Source organism: Delphinapterus leucas, chromosome 6, assembly GCF_059928025.1.
Source record: "Delphinapterus leucas isolate spDelLeu-1000000601 "Yukka" chromosome 6, BTC_Dleu_Yukka2, whole genome shotgun sequence".
Taxonomy (NCBI): Eukaryota; Metazoa; Chordata; class Mammalia; order Artiodactyla; family Monodontidae; genus Delphinapterus; species Delphinapterus leucas.
In genome coordinates, this window is record NC_143134.1 from 84,335,517 (window position 1) to 84,357,016 (window position 21,500).

The 21,500-nt window shown below is 43.5% G+C and overlaps 1 protein-coding gene across 12 annotated transcripts in view; it reads left to right on the forward strand.

Annotated features, from left to right (window-relative positions):
* The first annotated feature begins 1,392 nt into the window (after positions 1 to 1,392).
* Positions 1,393 to 21,500, forward strand: part of TLE4 (TLE family member 4, transcriptional corepressor) — a 150,660-nt gene continuing 130,552 nt past the window's right edge. For 4 of the 12 annotated variants that reach the window (XM_022573451.2, XM_022573452.2, XM_022573459.2 and 1 more), the window contains exons 1-4: positions 1,394 to 2,312; positions 3,134 to 3,231; positions 4,324 to 4,387; positions 5,584 to 5,628. In XM_022573451.2, coding sequence (XP_022429159.1) covers positions 2,268 to 2,312; positions 3,134 to 3,231; positions 4,324 to 4,387; positions 5,584 to 5,628 — 252 coding nt within the window. In that variant the 5' untranslated portion in view covers positions 1,394 to 2,267. Of the gene's footprint in view, positions 2,313 to 2,350; positions 2,839 to 3,133; positions 3,232 to 4,323; positions 4,388 to 5,583; positions 5,629 to 21,500 lie in introns of those variants that run through there. The other 8 variants (XM_022573454.3, XM_022573455.3, XM_022573460.3 and 5 more) reach the window with 4 other exon arrangements.

Sequence of the window (21,500 nt, forward strand, 5' to 3'; positions counted from 1 at the left end):
CGACCCGCCATCTCTCGTGCCCCGCGTGGCTTCCTGCCAGTTTCAACCGCGACAAACTCGACTTGCTCCTCCAAAAAGCGGGATAAATGAGGGGCGGTCTTCTTCCTTCCGATACGGGGGAGGGAGCATCTCGGGGCGTGGAGGGCAGTTTTCTTCCTTGTGCGGGGGGCCAGCACCTAGATGATACTGTTTTCGCGCGGAGCGACTGACCGTCTCTGGGGTACAGGTGGCTCTCTCGACAAAGTTTCAGACCCCTGCCCCCCGGGCCTCCAGCCCCACCCCGAAACTCCAAGGTTACGCCCCCGCGACCCCGGGTCAGAGCGTCTTGGGGAGCTTCCATGCAGAGTTGCTTGGGGGAGGCGGTCCCGCTTCGGGGTTAAACTGCAATCACAGCTCCCTCTGGGCTCGGGGAGGCGCCCCACCCCCACCCCCGCGTCCCCGCCCCTCACCCGGGTCAGCGTCTCGCAGCTCAGTCTCCGGCTCTAAACAAGAACAGGGGCCCGAATCCGCGTTCACACGGAAAATTATGCCGGCTCCAGCGGCGCGTAAAATTCATGTGAACCGAACGAAGTGGGATCGGCGTGATCCTCCCTTTCTTGTCTCAACAGGGGTTTCGCAGCGTTACACAAGGCCGAGCTTGTCTCTTTAAGGAGACATTGGACCCTAATTAGTCCGCATTCCTGGCGCGGCTCGGAGCAAGGGGCCGAGAGTGCTTGGGTTGGAGGGGAGCGGCTGGGAGGACGAGACTCGGAAGGAGATCTTCTGACTAGCCTCTAGTCTCACCGCCCCTCCCCCCCTTTATTTTGCCGCCACCATCGCTACCAACACCCAGTTCTGAAGATGCAGCCAGGGCAGCAGCAACAGCAGCAGTAGTCACCGCTGCTCCCATGCCCACGTTACTTTGATTGACAGCCGAACAAATGTTTCCCAGGTTCGAACGCTCGCGCTAAGGAACTTCAGCCAAGGCGAAGCTCCGCCTTGGGCGGGCCATCTCCGCCCCGCCTCCGCTAACCCCGTCCTGTTCCATTCATTGGCCCGAGCCACCGACGACGCCCGGCCCCCACGTGGGTTCCAGCCTGGCCGGCTCCTCCCCGCTAGCTCGCCATTTGTCAGCAATGAAATGATGGGCAGTAACACAGACGGCGATTAATGTTCAGCCATCTCTGATTGGTTGTTGGAGACGCCTACTGCGCCGGGGTGGGCGGGGCGCTTGAAAAATCTCCCCAGAGCGGTCGCGTGGCCGGCCGGTGATTGTAGTCAATCTGGCCGAATCCTCAGCCGCGGTCGCCGGGGGTGGACTACATCTCCCGGGATGCTCCGCGGTCCCTCCGCGGACGGTTGTGAATATGTATCAGAATGTTAATGATTAGCTGCTGCTAAATTTGGTCAAAGAAGTCACCTACACAGAGCGTGTTGTTAGAGCTGTTCTGAGCGGGTGTTTGAGCTGTTGGCTGCTTTCTTTCCCCTCTCTCACACACTTGTATATTATTTTGAGGTGCTGTTCGCAGAGTTTGAAAAGAGAGAGAATTAAAAAAAAAAAGCCGCAAGCGTTCCACTCTCTTTTATTTTTATAATCCCATTCAATTTGGGGTTAAAAAAAAGACGAGAAAACAGGAAGGAAGAAAAATAAGGAAATGAGATGTGGTAAAAGAAGCTAAAAGGTGCCTTTTAAAAGATCGTTGCTGTGAGGTGAAAAAAAATCTCCAGAGAAACCAAAAAGCACCGCCGAGACCTCTTCCGAACCAAAGGAGTTTGTGTTTGCTTTTAGGAAAGAAGAGAGAGATCATTCATTTGGAGGAATAACAACCAATTAAAAGGCAAATAAAAAAAGTTTGGAGTGGGACGCCGAGCGAGCCAGCGAGCGAGCGGGTGGCGCTGCCGGCGGGCGCTGGGGCGCGGAGCTCTCACTCTCCCCGCCCGGGTGAGCGGCGCGGCCGCGGCGCCGGGCTCGGCGGGCACGCCTCGGCGGACCGAACGTCGGAGCGTTGCCGCGGGAGACGCGCGCCGGACAATGCCCGCGGCGGGCCAGTGACGCCCGCGGGGAATGCGGAGCGGCCCGGCTTCCCGCACCCAGCCGCCGCCGCCGCCGCCGCGCGTTTCTGCCGCCCGCGTCACGCGAGACCCGGCGGGGGCCGGGACCGCCCGAGCCGCCCCTCGGACCCGGCCGGCCGCCTCCGCCACCGCCGCCTTCGCCTCCTCCTTCTCGGGGCCATTAAAGCCAATGAGCCGCGCGCCTCTGCCTAGCGCAGCCAGCTAAATCGGTTTGGATGATTCGCGACCTGAGCAAGATGTACCCGCAGACCAGACACCCGGTGAGTGCGGGCGGCGGGGGCGCTGGCTCGCCCGGCGCCGGGAGATTCTCCGCGTCGCCTTCTGCGCGCCGAGTTGTGTCTTTGGCCGGAGGGGCGTGGAGGTCGGCCCGAACCCCGCGCCCCGCTCGGGGAGTCGCCCGCCACTCCTCCGCCTCCACTCCTCCCGGGCACTGGGGCACTTTCGGAGAGGGGGTGCGGAGAAGCAATTGAGTTGTAGCCATTTTCTTATTGTTGTCTTTGAAGCCCCTGGAAGCCGCGCGGAGCCGTTTGCCGTCCCCGCGCCGCGACTCCTGGAGGAGGGGTGGCGAGCGATGGAGGAGGCGCGACTCCGTGCCGGGGCGGGGAGGGCGCCCTCGGCGGCGGCGCGGCGGGTCCGGCGGCGGCTCCTGAGTGCGGGACGCCGGCCCCTCGCGTCGTGGGCCCCGGGGATCGGCGAGCCAGCCGGCCAGCCGTGCCCCTTCCCCCGACCTGTCCGCGGCCGGACGCCATGGCGCGCGTCCCCCCGACGGGCCAGTTTCGATTCCGGGTGGGGAGACGGTGGGCGAGGCGCGCCGGCTCCTGGGCGCCCGCCGTTGACGTGGGAGGGGAGCGGGGTCTCGAACTTGCGGGGTCCGGGGCGGGCACGGGGACGCGGGGGCCCGGGGCTAGCCCGCAAGCGGCTTCCGCCGGGCTGTGCGGCCGGGGGAGGGGGCGGGAGGAGAGTTTTAATCTGCCTGCGCCATGACCCCCCTCCTCCTCCCCCAGCGCCGCGTGGTTTTCTCTCCATCTCTGCGCCTCGCTTGTGCTGTGGGCTAATCAAATATTTTATTGTTGTTCTTTAGGCACCGCATCAGCCTGCTCAACCCTTTAAATTTACAATTTCCGAGTCCTGTGATCGGATTAAGGAAGAGTTTCAGTTTTTACAGGCTCAATACCACAGGTAACGATATTGACTTTAGCTGATCCTCCTATTTGCTTAGCTCTTGTCTTCCCCCCACATACACACACAGCCCCCCTCCTTTTTTTTTTTTTTTTTTGGCCACCACAAAGGTATTATCGTCTTTCCTTGTGGGCAGAAAAGGCAAGTCAAGGCCTCTTTTCTTCAGGCAGGTGTAAAGAAATTAAGCGTTTCGTCCTTTTCCTGTAAATTAAAAAAAAAAAAAGGCCGAGCAATCGAAACTGGGGAGACTTGGAAAACGCTGAGGCCAAACTTTCGATATTGATTTATTGGGGCCAGGAGAATGGAAGGTTGGGAAGGTTCTGGGGCCTTTTGACTTCCTTGGTTCTTTATTAATTACAGCGGGCTTGATTCCTTCTTACTTCTTTCTGCCCTTCTGCTGAAATACCAAGAGCCCAGAACCATGGGAAGTCGCCAAGTAGGCGATTTCATTACTTATATGCTGAAAAGATGTTTTCGTCTTAAGAGACAATCATTAGACCTTAGAGTGCCTTTGAAATATTTTTCTTTCGCTGAATTTTCAATGACGTGTAATTCTTACTTCATAAATGCTGGAACCAAAACAAGGCACTGAACCCCATTCACGCCTTGCCCCTGGGTGGTGGTATTCAACCTGTCTGTGTTTTGGAGGGAAAAAAATAAGACATCGTTCACAAGACATGCTTGATTCATATTTTTATTAATCTCTTCGTGGAACATTAAAGAAAAAAACTCCCTTGTGACAGTTTGGGGGACTTATTAGTGTTTGGAAATATAGGCATTATTGATGTTTATTTCCTCGTTCTTAAGTGAATTTAGTGAATATTCATTTCTGGATGAGATTATGGAGTTAAATTGGCTAGAGGGTTTTTTCTTAAAACAAACAAAAACCCCACATTTGATCCTTGTTGAAAGGGCAAGCCCAGGCTGGTTCCACTCACCCTTTTCTCTCCTGCCTGTTTTTCAGTAATGAGGGTGGTATTTAAGATAGTTGATTTGGCGTTTTGTAGGTGATGATTTAGAGGAGGGAGTGTGTATTTGAAAGATGTAAGGCAAGATCTGCGTTGTACTTAGATTTCCTTATTTCTTGAACAGCCTGAAGCTGGAATGTGAGAAACTTGCCAGTGAGAAGACAGAGATGCAGCGGCATTATGTGATGGTAAGAAAACTGTATCACAGATTCAAAGTGCCTATTAGTTTGGGCTACCAAAGCAAGAGTACGTTCAGATTGCTACAGGCTGCAGGATAGAGCACAGTCACAGTGCTAGTGCAGTTAAAGTTGTGAGAATGTGCCCATTAGCAACCTGTAATTCCAGGATGTTATAACTTGCCTCTGACAACCAGCTTTGATTTGAATTTTCAAAAACTTTAGGTGCATGGGGTATAATTTTCTGTGCTTTGTTTTTACAGATTGAAGAAACAACAACCTGATTGACATTTTGTTTAGTCACAGGCAAAATGTTTTTGTGTTAGTGGTTTTCTTTGTTGTTTTATTGCTCTTGCTCCAAACAATTTTAACCAGATAATTTTTCAGTAAACTGTTAAAATTTTAATGTATTTTATTTCTTTTAAAGAATAATGGGTAAGAAAAGACGCCAGACATCTTTTCAAATTTTCCCTCCCTCCTCCTCCTGCCGCTCTGTGTGTTCCTAGTGTGTGTATTTGTGTGTTTTCAATTTCTATAGTGTTACATTGGTTTGAGGAGTGTTGTAGTCTCCTGTATAACTGATTTGTTCTGCCAGAATTTCTGTAATGCCAGTTATACTATACGTTTAAAACATTCAGATCTGCTTTTTCAGAAGTATTACCAAGTGTATTCTTATGTTTGTTTATAAAGGCTCCAGAGTAACTCATTCATTTCCTATCAAGCCTTTTTTCTTTGAATGTATGAACATGAACAGTATGCTAAAAATGAGAAACGGAACTCTGAAGTAGCATCACCTCTTTGAACAGTTCTTGTCAAAGCATCAGCATTTGTACGAGACACATTGTTTTTGTTATTTATTTGCCCGCTGTGCCTAGGAATTGGAGTCCATAGGGTACCAAATTTTCATCAGACCTTCGTGAGTCATCTGCTTGTGATGTATAAAGACCACTGGAGATGTTAAGAATGCTATGTTTGAACTTGATTTTCTTAGTTTTGTGAGTTATTGTCTTAGATTCTGTGTGTTAAGGTGGCTTCTAGTTTATTAGGCTAAAGATAGCGGTAGAGTGTTCTTCCTGATGTAGCAACATTAATAGGATGGATATTTTGGTTTAGGTGAGGCTTTTATGTTTGCTTGGGGACTCTTTGAACAAACTAGGGAAATTGTTTGATGAAAAGCATGAGATTAATTGCTTTTCCTTCTTTGACAGTATTATGAGATGTCCTATGGGTTGAATATAGAAATGCACAAGCAGGTAAGCTATCATTTCTTTATAAGCATTTTAAATGACAGTCAGTAATACTGTGCACTTTAGAAAGGAAATTGTATGTTTTGCAGTTTTATTCTGCACATTTTTTTGTGGCTACCTGTATTTTACAAGACCATGTACTGGAGAGAATGCTATTTTTTCAGGTGTGGTTCCCCATCTTTTTTGCATATTATCCTCATTTTAATCATTTAAGAATGTGATATAAAGTGAATGCATATTAAACTTTGTACACTTTCAAAAGCAGGATGCTAATGTTTTAAAATATGTTTTTTTCTTTTGAAAGAATTTATGTATTTTGGGCATTGCAAGCTTGTCTTATGAAAGCTTTTTTTGGAAAATATTAAGAAGTAAAATTGTAAATTGTGTGGAACTTTCCTTGGATTGGTGTGAAAGAATGGATAGAGGGTGAGCTGGGAGGATCAAAATGAAATCTCTGGAGCTACAAAAGAAATTGATGTAAATTCCTTGTACTGGTCCCCTGAGGCTACTTACTTGGGTTTTACCAGGAACTGTAACTGTTCCTTCCAGAATTTGTACAGAATACATGAGCCTGATAGGAGGATGTGATAAGGTTCAACGCTGGGTCTTGGGTCTTGAAATCTAGCAGTTAGTTCAGCCCAAAGGAAAAAAAAAAAAAAAAAAAGAAAGAAAAAAGGTAATGATTAGTCAGAAAGCGTTGAGAGGTATGACTGAACCAGACTTTTTTTTGCAGGAGACTGAATAAAATGGTTTGGTTTAAGTTTCCTAGAAAGAAAAATAGCATATATGTATAAATATTGTTTGGCAATAATAATCCCTCTAGGAGGCATTTATTTTTAGTCATCTAGTGAAAGTGCTTCAGATCTGTCTTATCAACCATTTCAGAATAGTTGTGTTTATGTGTTTACCTGCTGGGAAAAGATGAGGGAAAACTTAGTGCTTTTCATCTCTTATTTATACTCATGGTGGATGTCATTACCTTCTAAGTTTAAAAAATATGAAATGATCACATATTATTAGGCCCTTACTACTTATGGATTCCTTTTTGGATATGGTTAATTATCACATACCTGAAACATACTCAGATCTTTAAAAGATGACAGACAGTAAAAGCAATCAGATAGACAGTATTTGAAAACAAAAAGTTGGAAGAACAAAAAAGTCGTCACACTGAGGACTTTATTTCAGATACTTTTTTTACTTCATGTGCTATTTGGTTACGTCAGTATTAACATTATAGTATCGTTGGCCGCATATTAAAATTCTTATTTTGGCATCCTTGTCATTTCTGTTTAGGTAAGTAATGTAAATACCTCCTGCTTAAACAAAATCCATCAAACTTATGGATGGGCTCCCCTTAGTTCTACCTTATAGGAATAAATTACATGAGAGAGATTGTTTGTTAATTATCCTCAATACATGTCATTTTAGGTCTGGATCTTGTACATATCTTTTTTTTTTTGTCTTCATCCACCACCCAATACTAATTAGTGTCTTTTTAAAGATTGGACCAGATGATTAATGTCCCTTTCTTTCTTCTCCTGTATCTTATTATTTAATCATAACCACTTAGTTTTCAGATCTCCTTATACTGTTTACAGTTCTCAGAGACACAGAGCTTGTATGTATTTCTTTTAGGGGGCAGGGGGCGGTATGTGAGATCCCTTAATTTTACACATTTTATACTTCTGTAATTCTGTCATCTTCTTGTCCAGCTGGCCTCAAATGCCATCCATTTGAAATTGAAAATGGAGTACATTTTCCCTTTTTTTCTCTTGCTTTTAAATTCAATCATATCAAGAATCCTGAGGGCAGTTTATCACATTATGAAATACAGACAGCCCTGCAAACCACCTACTTATTATATTTTCTTTCTTTCCCCCCTTAAGCACAGAGGCATATCTGTCTTTATTTGTTTTCCTAGGCAGACAGCCTTGGTTCCTCTTGGCCTCTCTTCCAGATGCACTTGCTGGATACCCTCATAATGGAAAGCAGCAATAATGCAGGGAAGTTGCCCTGCGGCATAATTGGGCCTAGTTCTCAAGATCAGGTTAGGCTTATTCACTTATTAGATTTGTGTCTCTGAAGGGTTCAAGAGTAGGAGTCCCCGGAGTCCTTGGAAGTACCCTAGTAATTGGTGGCCCTGATATTTGAAACCTTTGTGTATTTTTTGGTTAATGCTTCTGTTCTTGGCTGCTGCCTGCCACAGAGTATTTATTTTTAGAGAAATTTTTCATTGGAACAGAAAATGATGGCTGTGATGGAGTCATGACTGTGTGACTTAGCAAACGGATAAAAGGACAGAAGCACAGAGCAGTGACAAGCAGGCTGGGGGGGGTCCAGTATCATGGTCCCTCCCCTTTCTGTATGATACTCGTTGTCAGTCACCCTGTGCTGGTTCTGTTAGACGACTGTAAAGTGAAACCTATGGGGAATTTGTCATTCTGAAATGAAAGCTAATGTAATTAGTACCAATTAAAGTACATTCAGTAAATTGGATTTAATCTTAATTAAGCCTGCATAATGTTGCCAATTTTTAACAATTATGTTTGAGAACATAATTAATTTAAATTTTGGTAACTGAGTAAATAGCATTAGTCTGGTAGAATTAGTTGATTTTTTTTTTTAAAGGGGAGCTCAGTGACATGACATGGAATTAGAGCATAAAATATGAATATAATTTCTGATAATCTTTAGTAGGATCGATAGAGCTGAGCAGATAAAGCTGGGGAAAAACCCAGAAAGGTTAAAGTGGAGTGTTCTAGACTATAAAGTGAATTAATGCTTTGCCACTGTCTTAAGTTCTAGCATGAAAGTGAAGATGACAAATGGGACATGGTTAGAAATGGCATGCGTTTCATTGTGATATCTTCATAATGGGATTTTTTTAAATGAAAGAACATTGGCCTTTATTCCTTAAGGATTTCCATCTAAGTTGGGTTTTTTTGTTTTTTGTTTTGGATGGGACAGGTGGCCCGTGGTTTAGTTGTTACTTTTTTTTTTTTCCCTCTGCTGATTGTTCTTTATAAATACAGTGTGGCTTCTAAATGGGTCAGTGACCGTGGGCAGAACAGGGTGATGCATGCAGTTGATAACATTGCTAAGTGCTGCTTGTTCCCATCCTTCACTCGTAATGCTGTAATTAAAGAAGACTGCCCTGATTTAATTTGATTTAATCTGGTAGCGGCAGTTACCACTTTAAAAAGTGAATATTGGATGTAGATTAGGAACAATGGGTATGTAAATTCGACCTATAAGTGTATGTATACAATTATTATTTTTTTTCAAATCAGAGCAAGAGAACTCCTGTTTCACTACAAGCCATGTAAATTTTATTATGAGACTTGGGCCACAACCATTTGAGTGCTGCTAAAATATTAATTGAATAGAAATGAAAGGGCCTTGCCAACTGACAGGATATCATAATCATAGCCTCTCTGGTCGATGGTAAATGATGATAAATGACATTAGGAACCTTTTAGCAAACTGTAATAACTACAGGGAGGGAAGCAGTATGGATTTGCATTATATCTGATACCCTCTACTACCAAGTGGATTGCCAATACTGCTTGTTTAGCATTTTCTAAGGGCAATAGGATATTGATTTCTGACTTACAAGGAACAGCTCTATTTTCACCATTGAAAAGTATTGCAGGTTGTTAAGAAGAAATTGACTTGAAGAGGCCGACTGCTGCCCATCATGGAGCAAATAAAGCAAAACTGCCGAAGCATGGTGGAGCAGCGAGAGGGGGCCCTCAGCAATTTGTTGCTATTAATTTACCATGCTCGACAGCAAATCAATCGGCATCTACTTCATCTGCTGGAGAAAATGCTGTCCAGGGCAGATAAAAGGCTCGGCATGGTACAGAGAATAGACTGGATTGGCCAAAAGGAGGCTCCAGTTAATGTGTAAATAAGTGAAATCAAGGCCACAGTTGCAGAGGAAGCTGTTGTTAATTAGGTTGGTGAACTATTTTAGAAAGCAGCCGGGGATTTGGAGAGTAAAAAGAGATTTATTGAGGTTGAAGTAATATACGACTGGCATGGCATTCCAGCCTTGAGTGTACTTGATTCTAGGGTGCAGTAAATTTATTTGGGGACAGTGCTTGCAGTGGAAGTCAATTTGTTTAGAGTTGTGTTTAGACCAGATTTCCCATAAGAAAACTTTTTTTTGGAGCATTACTAATTTATTACACATCTCTTGTCTTAGATGGTGTGTGCTTGGATATGGAGGAGTAGATGTAGGAGTAGGTGTTTGAGAAGATAGGCAAAAAGGTGACTTGTATTCTTAGGCAGTGACTTTTTTTCAGGAATGGATGTGATTGAACTCTTGTGTGATGATGAAAGTGAATTCTCGAAGGTGGGAAGTTCTAGCTGAAAGTAACTAATAAACCAGTGACAATTTTGCTGACAGAACTTTCTTTTGCTGTATAAAATTAGGAAATAATAATCTAGAGGGGCTGAACGGTGGTGGACACTGCTGGACTGGAAATTCTCAAACAGAGATTACAAGTGAAATCTTGATGATTGTGCAAAAAACTCCAGATACAATTAGAGCATGGGGAGGGGGTTGTGTTTTTATTTGTTTTTCGTTAAGGTTTAAAGCCACCCTTTCTAATTTAAGATTACTTATCCTTCAATAGTATTCTGTAATTAACCAAATGGAGGTTATTGGTGGTAAATTTTCCCCTGCCTCTCTGATTTGAACATTTTGGGATGAGGGCCAACTTAAGTCCTATTTTGTAAGTCTAGATATATGTAGATTTTAATTAATTTTTTTCCAAAACAGAGGTTCTAGCATTAGGACAGTTGATACCAAGGGGCAGTGGCTTGGGCGGGACCCATGGAGCTGTCATTTTACATGTCACAGGACCTTCAAGAGAAGCTGATCTGGAGGAGGAAATTTAACCTGTCAGGGCATGTGCATAATTAGGAGCATTTTCTGGATCACATGGGTTTCCCCTTTTTCTCTTCTCGCATGTTGGGTTCTTAATTTTCTTTCTGAGGTTTTGTAGAATACCTGAAGATTTTTCACCTGAAGCAGTGTTTGTTGAGTGGAATTGGAATTTCCTTTCAGTGGACGTAAATGTTTATTACATATCTGGGTTGTGCTTACCACTGATCTGGGCCCATTGCCAAAATTCTTTAATTCTCACAAAGATCCTAAGAAAGGGATTATGTCTCATCAAAGGATGATTAAACAGAATCAGATCTGCACAAGGTGATAACAGTTACTAGGTAGTGGACAGATGAATTTGCCTGGGAGGGTGTTTGCTGGGAGATGGATCTGCCCTGGGTTGGAGATTCAGGCCCCAGCTCATTTCTGGAGTGGAGAGCCCCTGGGAGGCTGGGCTAGTGCTTGGGTGTGTCCTTGAGCCACTGAACTTCAGGCTTATACCCAGACCCCTGCAGCTCTGCCTAGAGTCAGGGCCAGAAGGCTTGGCCCAGGACTCTCCATCCATACTACTGTCAGTGGGCAAGAGGGCGAGGGTCGCTTTCACTTGGAGTCTCCCACAAATGGGGCGAGGAGAGCTGCTTGTTTATCAAGATGAGTTTACTTCCTCCCTGGATAACCTATTTCTCATTTGTTTACAAACTTGCTTTTCCATTTAACTTTTATCTTTTCCTTGTGGCTTTTAAAACTGTGCCTGAAGACAACGGGCTGTTTGTTAATCACCGTCTTGTGGGTTTTTGAAGGGGGAAGCTGGGAGGGGAAAATGTGATGTTTTGTGGCCTCTTTGTAGTTCAGAAAGAGGTTCTTAGATGCAGGAAATTGCACACAACTCAAACTTTTAAATGAAGGCAAATGTTTTGCTTATACTGTTAAAAGGCTTTCTTTGCAGCATTCAAACAAAGGGATATTTCCTTTCTCACTGCCCCTTAATCCCTACTGGATATTGCTTATTTTTGTTTAGCTTATTTTATTTGCTGGGCAAAATTCTTTGTATCCTGAATAATATCATTTTGAGCCGGGTTGGCCTAGTGGACTGAGGGGTAAGATGCATCTTTTTAGGTGCAGTTCCAGCCTCGGTGAAGCCGAGATAGTGCAGGCACTGGCCCATTGTTCTCACATTCTTCGTTTTGTCTTTCCTAGAATTTTACTTCTTTTTTTTTTTTTTCTTTTTGTACTATAGAATAGATAAAGTCATTTGGGAATTAAGTGTTTCAAATGTGTATTGAGAAGTAATTTGTGTTTGTTTTTAGTGAGAACATTTTTATTTGACATGACACTGCAGAGCTGGTGAAAGGGATGTAATTTTTAGAAGGTATTTTCCCTTGATCCCTCCCCATACCTCCTCTTAAAAAACTCTAGCTCTTTAGCTGCGGTGGCGGATCCAGTGGTCCTGTGGCTAAGTTAGGATCAGTTTTGTGAGCTGGGCTGTGGGAGAAAAGCTGGAGGCAGCGCATGTAGGTGTGGGCAACTGAGTATTTATACTGACAATGATGGGTTGCGAGACTTAGGACTTGACTTGTTCAGAGGAAGTTCACTGCAAACAGAGCTCACCAAATTACTCACTCTAAGGGGGACGGGCCTGAGAAGTTTTAGTCAGAAGCGAAAATTAGAGTCGTTTTGACTCTGCCTTAGCAACAGCTGTCAGTGGTAGCTGCTTTCTATCTGTAAAGAGAGATTTGGCTGGCATTCATCAACACAAATCTGTATGCCCTCTCTGTTTTCGTTGGCCTTGACCCAGCATTTATGCCAAGCTTTCGCTGGTTTCTCTACCACTGAGCCCACCTTTCCTCAGAGAGCTGCCGTGTGTGACAGTACTCCGTCCAGGGGGACAAAGGGAAGGTGTGGGTTTTCATAGCTGGTTTGTCAAAGAAGTGGAAGAAAAAGACCCCCAGACACCTCTGAGGTCCTCTGCCGTCTGGTGCATGGGTCACTTTGTCATCATTTTTGAGGATTTTGCCCACAAATACTTCACGGTTGTATTGTGGAGGGAGTTTCTGTGATGGATGGAGAGAAAGGCTGGCTGCTCTACTGGGCTCCACATAAAACCTGGCCAGCCCGCTGCGTCTCAGCCCCTGCAGCTTAGGCATGAGAGGCTGAGGCAAGGAAGATGGATATTGACTTTCTGATTTCCTAGCAAGCTTATTTCACCGAATTGTTATTATTCTAATTAGGATTCTGTTCTTATTTTCTACATATGTATTCTGCTTCTGAAGGTCTGTGGGTTATTTTGGTTAAAGAATTTGAAAATGCAAGGAAATATAACTGGAAAGAATTGTAGAAATTATGAGCGCTAGTACCCTGTAACACCCTTTCTTTACAGAGAGCTTAAGGCGCTTTATATGTTCTCCTTAATCTTTCTGATGTTCCTGTAAAGCAAGTAGCAAGCTTGGATCCATGTATTTATTTAAATAGCTTCTGTCAGTGGAGTACCCGACAGTTTGCCAAGCAGTGTCATTCCACTGCCCTCCTTGAACAGATGACACCGAGGCTTAAGGGCTTAAGAGACTAGCCCAGTGTCACGGTACAGGAGGATCAGCCTGCGGGCGGGGAGACCAGGGTTCACGCGGGTCAGCGGACACCCGAGGTGGCACAGCGAGAGATGTTGGCAGAAAAGGAAACAGTAGGTTTCTTGACTTCACTTCCAGGGCTCCCTTCACTGACCGCGCTGTTTCCAATCAGCAAATAGTGCGCCTGTTTCTGGGATGTCCTCGGCTGCATGCAACACGAGACGATGGGGACGCTACCGGCCCGTCCATCCAAGAAGTGTTAGAGTGTCACTCTAGCTAGAGACCTGATCTGTGTGTTTGTGTGCGAGCACAGAGCCTCCCTCTCCTCCCTGCTATCCGCCCAGAGTCCAGGCCCCGCCGAAAGGGAGGCTTGGGATCACAAATTAAAATACAGAGTCTGGATCCACTTTGAGCAGAGCGCTTAATGAAACTCGCTGTTTTTGCATTCCTAAAGTATACTGTGCAAACACTAGATGTGAACTTGTTTCTTGCCAGTCTGCTCTCTCCCACTAGAAGGTAAGGCTCCGTGGGAACAGGGGTGTTTATTGTTCTCTGCTGTGTCCCCAGTGCTGAGAACTGCCTGTCACACAGTAGGTGGTCATGAAATATTTGGTGAGTGAGGGAATCCCTGCATTCAGATCGAGCTAGCCAAGAATACACGCGATTTAATATTTTTAAGGGCATATTGTGGTTGTAGGATAACAAACGCTGAGCTTCCAAGCCTCGTTAGGCCTGTGGTGCCTACTTGTTAAATTTGTGGAAAAATGACAAGTGGAAAGACAAAGTAGAAGCAACTGAGCTCGGTTTGCTTTTCAGGAGTGAGTTAGGCTAGTTAAAGTAGAATATATGTGTTTTAGCATGTGGAATTTGCCTTCTTAAAGATGAAAACATGAATCTTTCCGAACTGAATTTAAAATTCAGTTTGGACATCACTCTATCACTAGTCGCTGTGTATCTGAAGAATTCTTTTACTATTAATAGGTCTGTGTACATCTGGTTTGAGTGAGTGTGGGGAGATATTGATCTTAGCCATACTGTGGTGTGTTTAGCTAACTTCTTTCCAAATCAGTAAAGTCGCAGGCTTCTGTTTCTTTCCAAGGGACAAGGAACTTTGAATATATCTTAGTTTTTTATTGGTGGAGATGGTACCGTGTCGTTACAAGAGTAGTAATTGTAACAGTAAGTGATTTTAGAGAGCTTGCTGTGCAGATAATATTTTATTCTTACAATAACCTTACGAGGTTATTACTGTATATTATTATTTCCATTTTGTATATGAGGAGGCTGAGACACATAGAAATTAAATAAGTTCTTGAGATCAGCCAACCAGTAAAATAGATCCTGGGTTTGGCTCAGTTTCAGATCACTGGTGTGATAGATATTTCTGTCAATTCTCCAGACATTTCAAAATGCTCTGCTACTTCCCCCAAAGTACTTGACTGAGTCAGGAGATTCAGATTCTAGTTCCGACCTTGCCAGTAACCAGTTGTGTGTTATTGCTGAGTACCTTAACTTCTTAGGACTGTACTTTTCTCAGCTTAAAATTGGAGTGTAAGTGAACACTGAGATCTCTTTTAGTTCCTTTGATCTAAAATGACCATTTGGTTTTGGTTATTTTCTATGACCCAATGAACAGAAGTGAGACTTCTTTTTAGTCTCAGAAAGTCCCTTTTAACACCTGTTTTCAGAGTTTTTTTGTTTTTTTTTTTTTTGTTCACGCCGCGGTTGTCAGGATCTTAGTTCCCTGACTAGGGATAGAACCTGGCCCCGGTAGTGAAAGCTGAGTCCCAACCACTGGACCACCAGGGAATTCCCAAAAATTATATGTATTTTATATGTATATAATATAATTCCAGTGCTGCTTTAAAGTGATTAGTTTTTATGCTTTTCATTTGGCATGTATAGTGTTAGAAAATTTAATCGTACAACTTCAGAAATAACATGAATTATAATGTGATCCAGTAATTTTCTCCCAAAGTGTTAAGAGGGGGGTGTATATGTAGTAGTTTATTACCTGTTGTGTAATTAGCTCCTGGGATTAGTTATCCTTCCAGAATCCAGTGCCGATGTCAGTTTCTTTAGCTGAGGTTTACCCTGATGACACTGTAGGCCTGTAAACTGGCTTACAATGAACTTGAGATCATAAGTCCTTGGGTTTCTCACATTGTCCTTTACTTAGAGAAGGTTTGGACTTTTCAGCTTGGTTTATAATAAGTTAACTGTAATTAAATAAAAGAAGGGGGAAATGTATAATCTTGACCTTTGATGAATCAAGGACATAGTAGAGCTCAGTAGAGATCATAGTAGAGATCGTAGTAGAGATCCATCGCTAAGATATAAGCTCCAAAAGAGAAGAATGTGTTGTGTTACTCCTGTATTTCTGGCATCTGAAACAATCTTTGGAACTTAACAGAGGAAACGCTGGAGCAACTGAAGGGATGGTTTAATTTTTCATTGCACTGCATTTCCTGTAGTAGAGTGTCAACCACCAGTATATAAGCTTTGTTTCTGAGCTCTTAGGCAGGACTCTTAGGGAGAGTAACGATGGCCTCCAGAGGCAATTCGAGGTTAGGAGTTCTCATTGCAGTTCTGCCACAGGCCCTTGAGCTGGCAGTTGGGCAGTTTTAAAATTTAGGATTGGATTCATCTCCAGATGAATGGAGGTCCAGATGGGGGGTCCTTGGCTGAGTTTTAAAGTATCCACAAAGTCCTTGAACTTCTATGCAAAATTGTATGCCTCCTTCTGTGGGAGAAGAGTTCATAGCACTCACTGATCCAGTGAGGAAACCTGGACCCAAATGGAGGAGTTTGGGAACTATTTCTCTAGAGCAGTGGTGTCAAACAGGGCAGTTCCTTGCTCCCAGGGACATTTGACAGTATCTGCAGATATCTCTGGTTGTCACAACTCAGAGGTGCTACTGGCATTCTAATGGGTAGAGGCCAAGCATCAGCCTTGTCTGGCTTCTCTAGTTAATTACATAATTTTGAGAGAACCTGTCAAACCATACTTGTATTTTCACGTTTTCTTATGCTGTTCTCATGATGATTAGCAAAGTAGGGTTGGTGGTGGTGGTGGGTTCTTATTTCAGGTTCAGAATGAGGGTGTTACATGGTCTTCTGTAATCCTCTTTTTCATTGGAAATTTCTTGTTTTAAGTGAGGCCCATTTGTCTTGGCTACCCATTGAGGGTCCGAGAATTAGTCTTAATTCTTTTTTTTTTTTAAGTTTTTTTGATGTGGACCATTTTAAAAGTTCTTCTTGAATTTGTTACAATACTGCTTCTGTTCTCTGTCTTGGTTTTTTGGCGGTGAGGCATGTGGGATCTTAGCTCCCTGACCAGGGATTGAACCTGCCATCCCCTGCATTGGAAGGGCGAAGTCTTAACCACTGGACTGCCAGGAAAGTCCCACTCTTACTTCTTAGCTCCTTTCTAGGCAACAGTTTTTCAAAAGTGTTGTCCTTCATTAACCTTCCTTTGTCCATGCTGAACAGTCCCAGTATTTCAGCCATTCTCTGGGATACCTGTTGGGTTATTACCAAGATAGGATAGACTGGGCCACCTGAGAATTCAGCATAACACCTTGGCCTGATCTACCCCAGCTGAAAAATCAGGGCAGATCTTGCTACCAAATAGTCCTTCTGCTCTTTCACTTAGCTTCTTGATTGGGTCAGAGTGCATTGTGCTTGTGTTTGTCTAGTCCTGACCACATTGTGATAAACAAAATGGAGTCTTGAGTTTTCTAAGTAGCCTGGGAGTCTACTCACATGGGTTTATTATATTTTTGACTATTTGGGCACTGTTCAATGAACATGTTTTATTGGGACTTAATTTTTCCCTTCGCATATTCCATTGTGCCGTGCTATGAATGCGGGTGACTGTTCTAAAGGCTTTTGATTTGGGGGAGCATGTAGAACTGTTTGGGAGTTTGGCTTATTACCTCTAAGTATGTCTACCTTGGTTAACCTCAAAAAATATTACAGTTCACCTAAAGTGGCCAATAAAAAACATGGTGGCATTTCCACAGTTGCTTGCTTAAGCAATTTTTGGCCAAGTTGGGGAAGACAGAGTGCATGTTTGGGCTTTTTAGTGGAAAAATTGTGTCCTGCACTATTCCAGAGTGTCCTTAAACTTTCTCCTTTATGTAGGTTCCAGGAATGTGGAGATGACAGCTCTACTTCCTTGTAAGCCTTCAAAATTTTTTAAAAAAATTGTTTACATTTTTGAGGTTTCAGATCTGGGAGACTGGGCCACACATAGTACATTTATGTACAACAACCTTTTTAAACGGCAGCTCACTTGCAAGTGCTTGATATGGCTGACCTTAAGAAGGAGACCCATTGTTAGGACATACTTTAACGAGATCTAAGCATAGCCAATAGGATTTTCTTAAAATCTAAGCAAGAATTTAGGATATTTTGCATCAGTTTAGGACGTATATAGAAAAAAATTTGGTAAGATCTTTGTTGGATTTGTATTGTGAGATGGTATTCATGCCAACTTCCCAAGATTTATAAATTCCACTTTTTCTTTGATATTTGATTTCACAGTTTGGGGGCATGCATTTGTCGTTTTTGTTTGTTTGTTTGAAGCTCGTGCAAAAAATAAACTTTCTAAATTGAAATTTTTAGCTTCTCAAATTGAATATTTAGAACTAGACCTACAGAGATTAAGATTATAACCTAAAGACTTAAACCTGAAAAAGAACTGAATCCTCATGAGGTTGTTTATTCTTCCTTCACTGGGAGAGTTGCATGGTTAGGAGTTGGCAGTGTTGGATACCTCAGATGGAAGGCAAAGGCTATGGTGGCTTATAATCGTTCGTTCAGCAAATGCTAATTGACCTCAGACTTTGTGCAGGGTGCTTTGAGGGTTAGGGAGTTAGGGGAGGTAGAACTCTTGTCTCCATGGATTCTAATCTTTTAATGGCATTTCGACCAGTGTGAACAGTACATGGCAGTGTGTGGTGATGGCACACTCGTGACATAGGCAGAAGAGGAGGAAGTGTTTCTGGCTTGGAAGTGATTAAGAATCCTTTTACAGAGGATGTAGGGACATTTTAGTGGGACCTCAGAGGAGGAGGTCTCTTCGGCAGGAAGAAAGGAAAGGGGAGGATTCCAAGTGGAAGGCACAGAGACAGGAAAGTGTTGTCCATGTTTAGGTGGTGGTTACCATTTCCAGCTTGGTTGGTTGGTAGAGGAGAGAATGGTTGAGGTGGTGGGTTTGGGAAGCATTATGGAAGGCCTTAAATGCTGGTTCTGTTACATGGGCTATTGAGGGAAGGCATAGGGAAGACAGTAGGGCAGGGACTGTGTCGGTTTTGCTTATTTGCTCTATTCTCAGCAAGTAGCATGGGGCCTGGCAGAAAATGTTCAGTAAATGGTGGTTGAAATGATTTGAGTGGAGAGGGACATGAAGGATAGAGGCTGGGTTGAAGAGGTGACAGGTACTGGAAAGGAGGAACCCAAGTGACCCCCGCAGTTCATTGAATGAGGGGTGTGGAAATGAACAGAGAAAGGCCTAAAACATTGACCTCTGCAGACTTTCAGAATCAAGGTACCATTAATAGAAAAAGAGTCCTTGGAGGGGAAACTTGGTCTTGATTATGCTAGGGGATGAGGTGCCTAGGGAGGAGGAAGAGTGATACAAGGAAGCGGAGGGAAGGACAGGGGGTTTGTTGCTTCTCCCCTGCCTTCATTTCAGCACCTTCCCTTCAACTCCTGCCAAGTCTGTTTTCTTACCAAGAACTTCAGGTATTCTTTTTCAGCAAGATTTGTATTTGTGCCTTAATTCTATACCCAGACCACAGTGGACTTTGCCAGGCAGCCCTTTGTGGTCAGTGGTTTTAGGAACTTACAATTTAAGGAAGGTGTTTGACCTTTGTGCCAGTGTATGAGAGAGATTTTCTTCATCATTTTGCTTGATTACTGCCATTACCTTTATATAGATATAATAGTGGGAGTTTGCAAATTATCTGATTTTGGCTTTTTTCCTTTTAACGTTTTTTTTGACATTAAAAATAGGTACAGAATCCTTTAAATTATTCATCAGCTATGGAAATTCTGCTCCAGTCATTCTTTTCTTCTGTTGCTTTTTATTTTCTATCATTTGGCCAACAACTGTGAATAGGTCAGTGCTTCTTTATCCTTTTTGTGTTGAGAAATTTTATGTAAACGCGAGGCTGAGTCTGTAATTGCCTTGAGGAACTACTATATTTCAATAATTACTCCCATTGTCCATTATGTATGAGCTATAGACCAAAATTACAACGGATGCTTTAGTCAATGTGAATTACATGTGTGTGGTTAATTTCTTTTTTCCTAATGTGAGGCATATTCTGTATTTAAACTTTTTCCTCCTTTAAGACACTTGTCTTAAGCTGCTGTAGTTGAGTGAGAACAACAGTGATAGGAAGGAAGGTTAAGTAAACATGAAATTAAAAAGGCCATAGAGTACATTTTGGTAAACCAAAATACTGCTTGGTGGCATAAAGCCACAGATCCATTCCAGAAAAAAAAAAAAACATGCGGAACTGTGGCTTCGCTGTCTGTCATGCAGTCTGTTTCAACTGTCAGAAACATACGTTGCTTTATGGGGTATTTTTTTCAAGTCTGACCACAGCTTTTAATTTCCTTCACTCCACCCATACCTCCCACCTCACCCCCATGTATCTAGTGCTAATTTATGGGCATTTTAAATGTAATGACATCAACACCAAAAGGGTCAGCAGTTGTGGCAGAAGTTTTTTGTGTTTTTTTTTTTTTTTTTTTGCGGTACGCGGGCCTCTCGCTGTTGTGGCCTCTCCCGCTGCGGAGCACAGGCTCCGGACGCGCAGGCTCAGTGGCCATGGCTCACGGGCCCAGCCGCTCCGCGGCATGTGGGATCCTCCTGGACCGGGGCACGAACCCGCGTCCCCTGCGTCGGCAGGCGGACTCTCAACCACTGCGCCACCAGGGAAGCCCGTGGCAGAAGTTTTTTGTGTTAGGTATGCCAAGTATCACTTCTGTACTTTTGGACGCTTTTACCAGAACACAGCGATTGTCCTTGTTTTTGGACTCTTCGATCTAAGTTAAATTGAGATCTTTAAAAGGTGGTTTCGGAAGGCTTTTTTTCCCTTATTTTTCTTTCTTTTTTCTTTTTTTTTTCCTAAAGAAATAGTATATTCACATTAAAGAGATTTTAGAAATAAAGAAAGAAAAAGAGTCAGCCACAATCCTGCCGCTGTGACCAAGGCAGAAGCCGAAAGCTGAGTCTTCACTGTGTCTCCACCAGTGGTGTTGTGGCTGATGGAGAATTATGCCCCCTGCCACCCCCAGCATCGAAAAAAACTGGCCAAGGTTCAAGGGGTAATACGTAAAATAAACATAAGTATGCTTTGGTTTCATTTAAAAGTATGAAAAAGTATATACCAAAATGAAACCTTAGATCTTTAAAATTAGCTTGATTTATTGGTAACTTTACAGTTTCTTCAGCTTTTTTTTTTTACAGGCAACACAATCCTAAATATTTTTTAGATCTACTCCTATTTCAGCCACTAACTTCCTGTGATCTTGGTAAATCATCTAACTTTTCTGAGTCTCAGTTCCTCATCTATATCCATAAAACAAGGGAATAGGACTGGATCAGTATGTTTTATAAGATGTTGGGTCCCGGGCTCCCCAGCCTGGGGCCTGGGCATCAGTATTTTTCTAAAAGTTCCAGGGGTGATTCTGATGTGCAGCTGGGTTGAGAACCAGTGAACCAGAGCAGTGCTTCTCAAACTTTGATGTGCCTACAAATCACTGGGGATCATGATAAAATCAGATTGTTGCTGTAAGTCTAGAGTGGTACCTGATATTGTCCATTTCTGATGCCCCATTGATGCCCATGCTTCTGGTCCACTGACCACGTTTTTAGTAGCAAGGAGCCAGAGACTCTCCAAAATCTCCAAAATTTCTTCCAAATCTGTTATTTTTTATTTCCATGGTGTAGTTGTTGTAGTACATGGGAGTCTGTGTGCTGTTTGAATGAGACTCTCCACTTAGGATGTCAAGATTGATAGGTAGTGTGGTATCTCTGCGTAACCTCTCTTTGCTCAAGTTCCAGACAAGCATCTTTGGAACAGTTCAGCAGATAGAAATAATTTTAATGGTATCTTGCTTAGGTAGCTTGGCTGAGCTCCAGCTGATGTTTGGGGGTTGTTTCATTGCTAGAGAGATGAGGGGCACTTTTCATTTCTGCCCCTCTCTGCTCACTGAGACCCCAGTCTGATAGGTGCTTATACTTTAAAATTCTGGCTCCTTTCTTCTCGTCCTTCATGGCTGCCCTGCTCATACTGTCCTCTAATTCCTGAGCAATATTTTGGGTAAATGGGCAAACAGAATCATGAAGTAGTATATCTTGTTGTAATTTGGTTTCTCATGTTGGCACATTCTTTGCA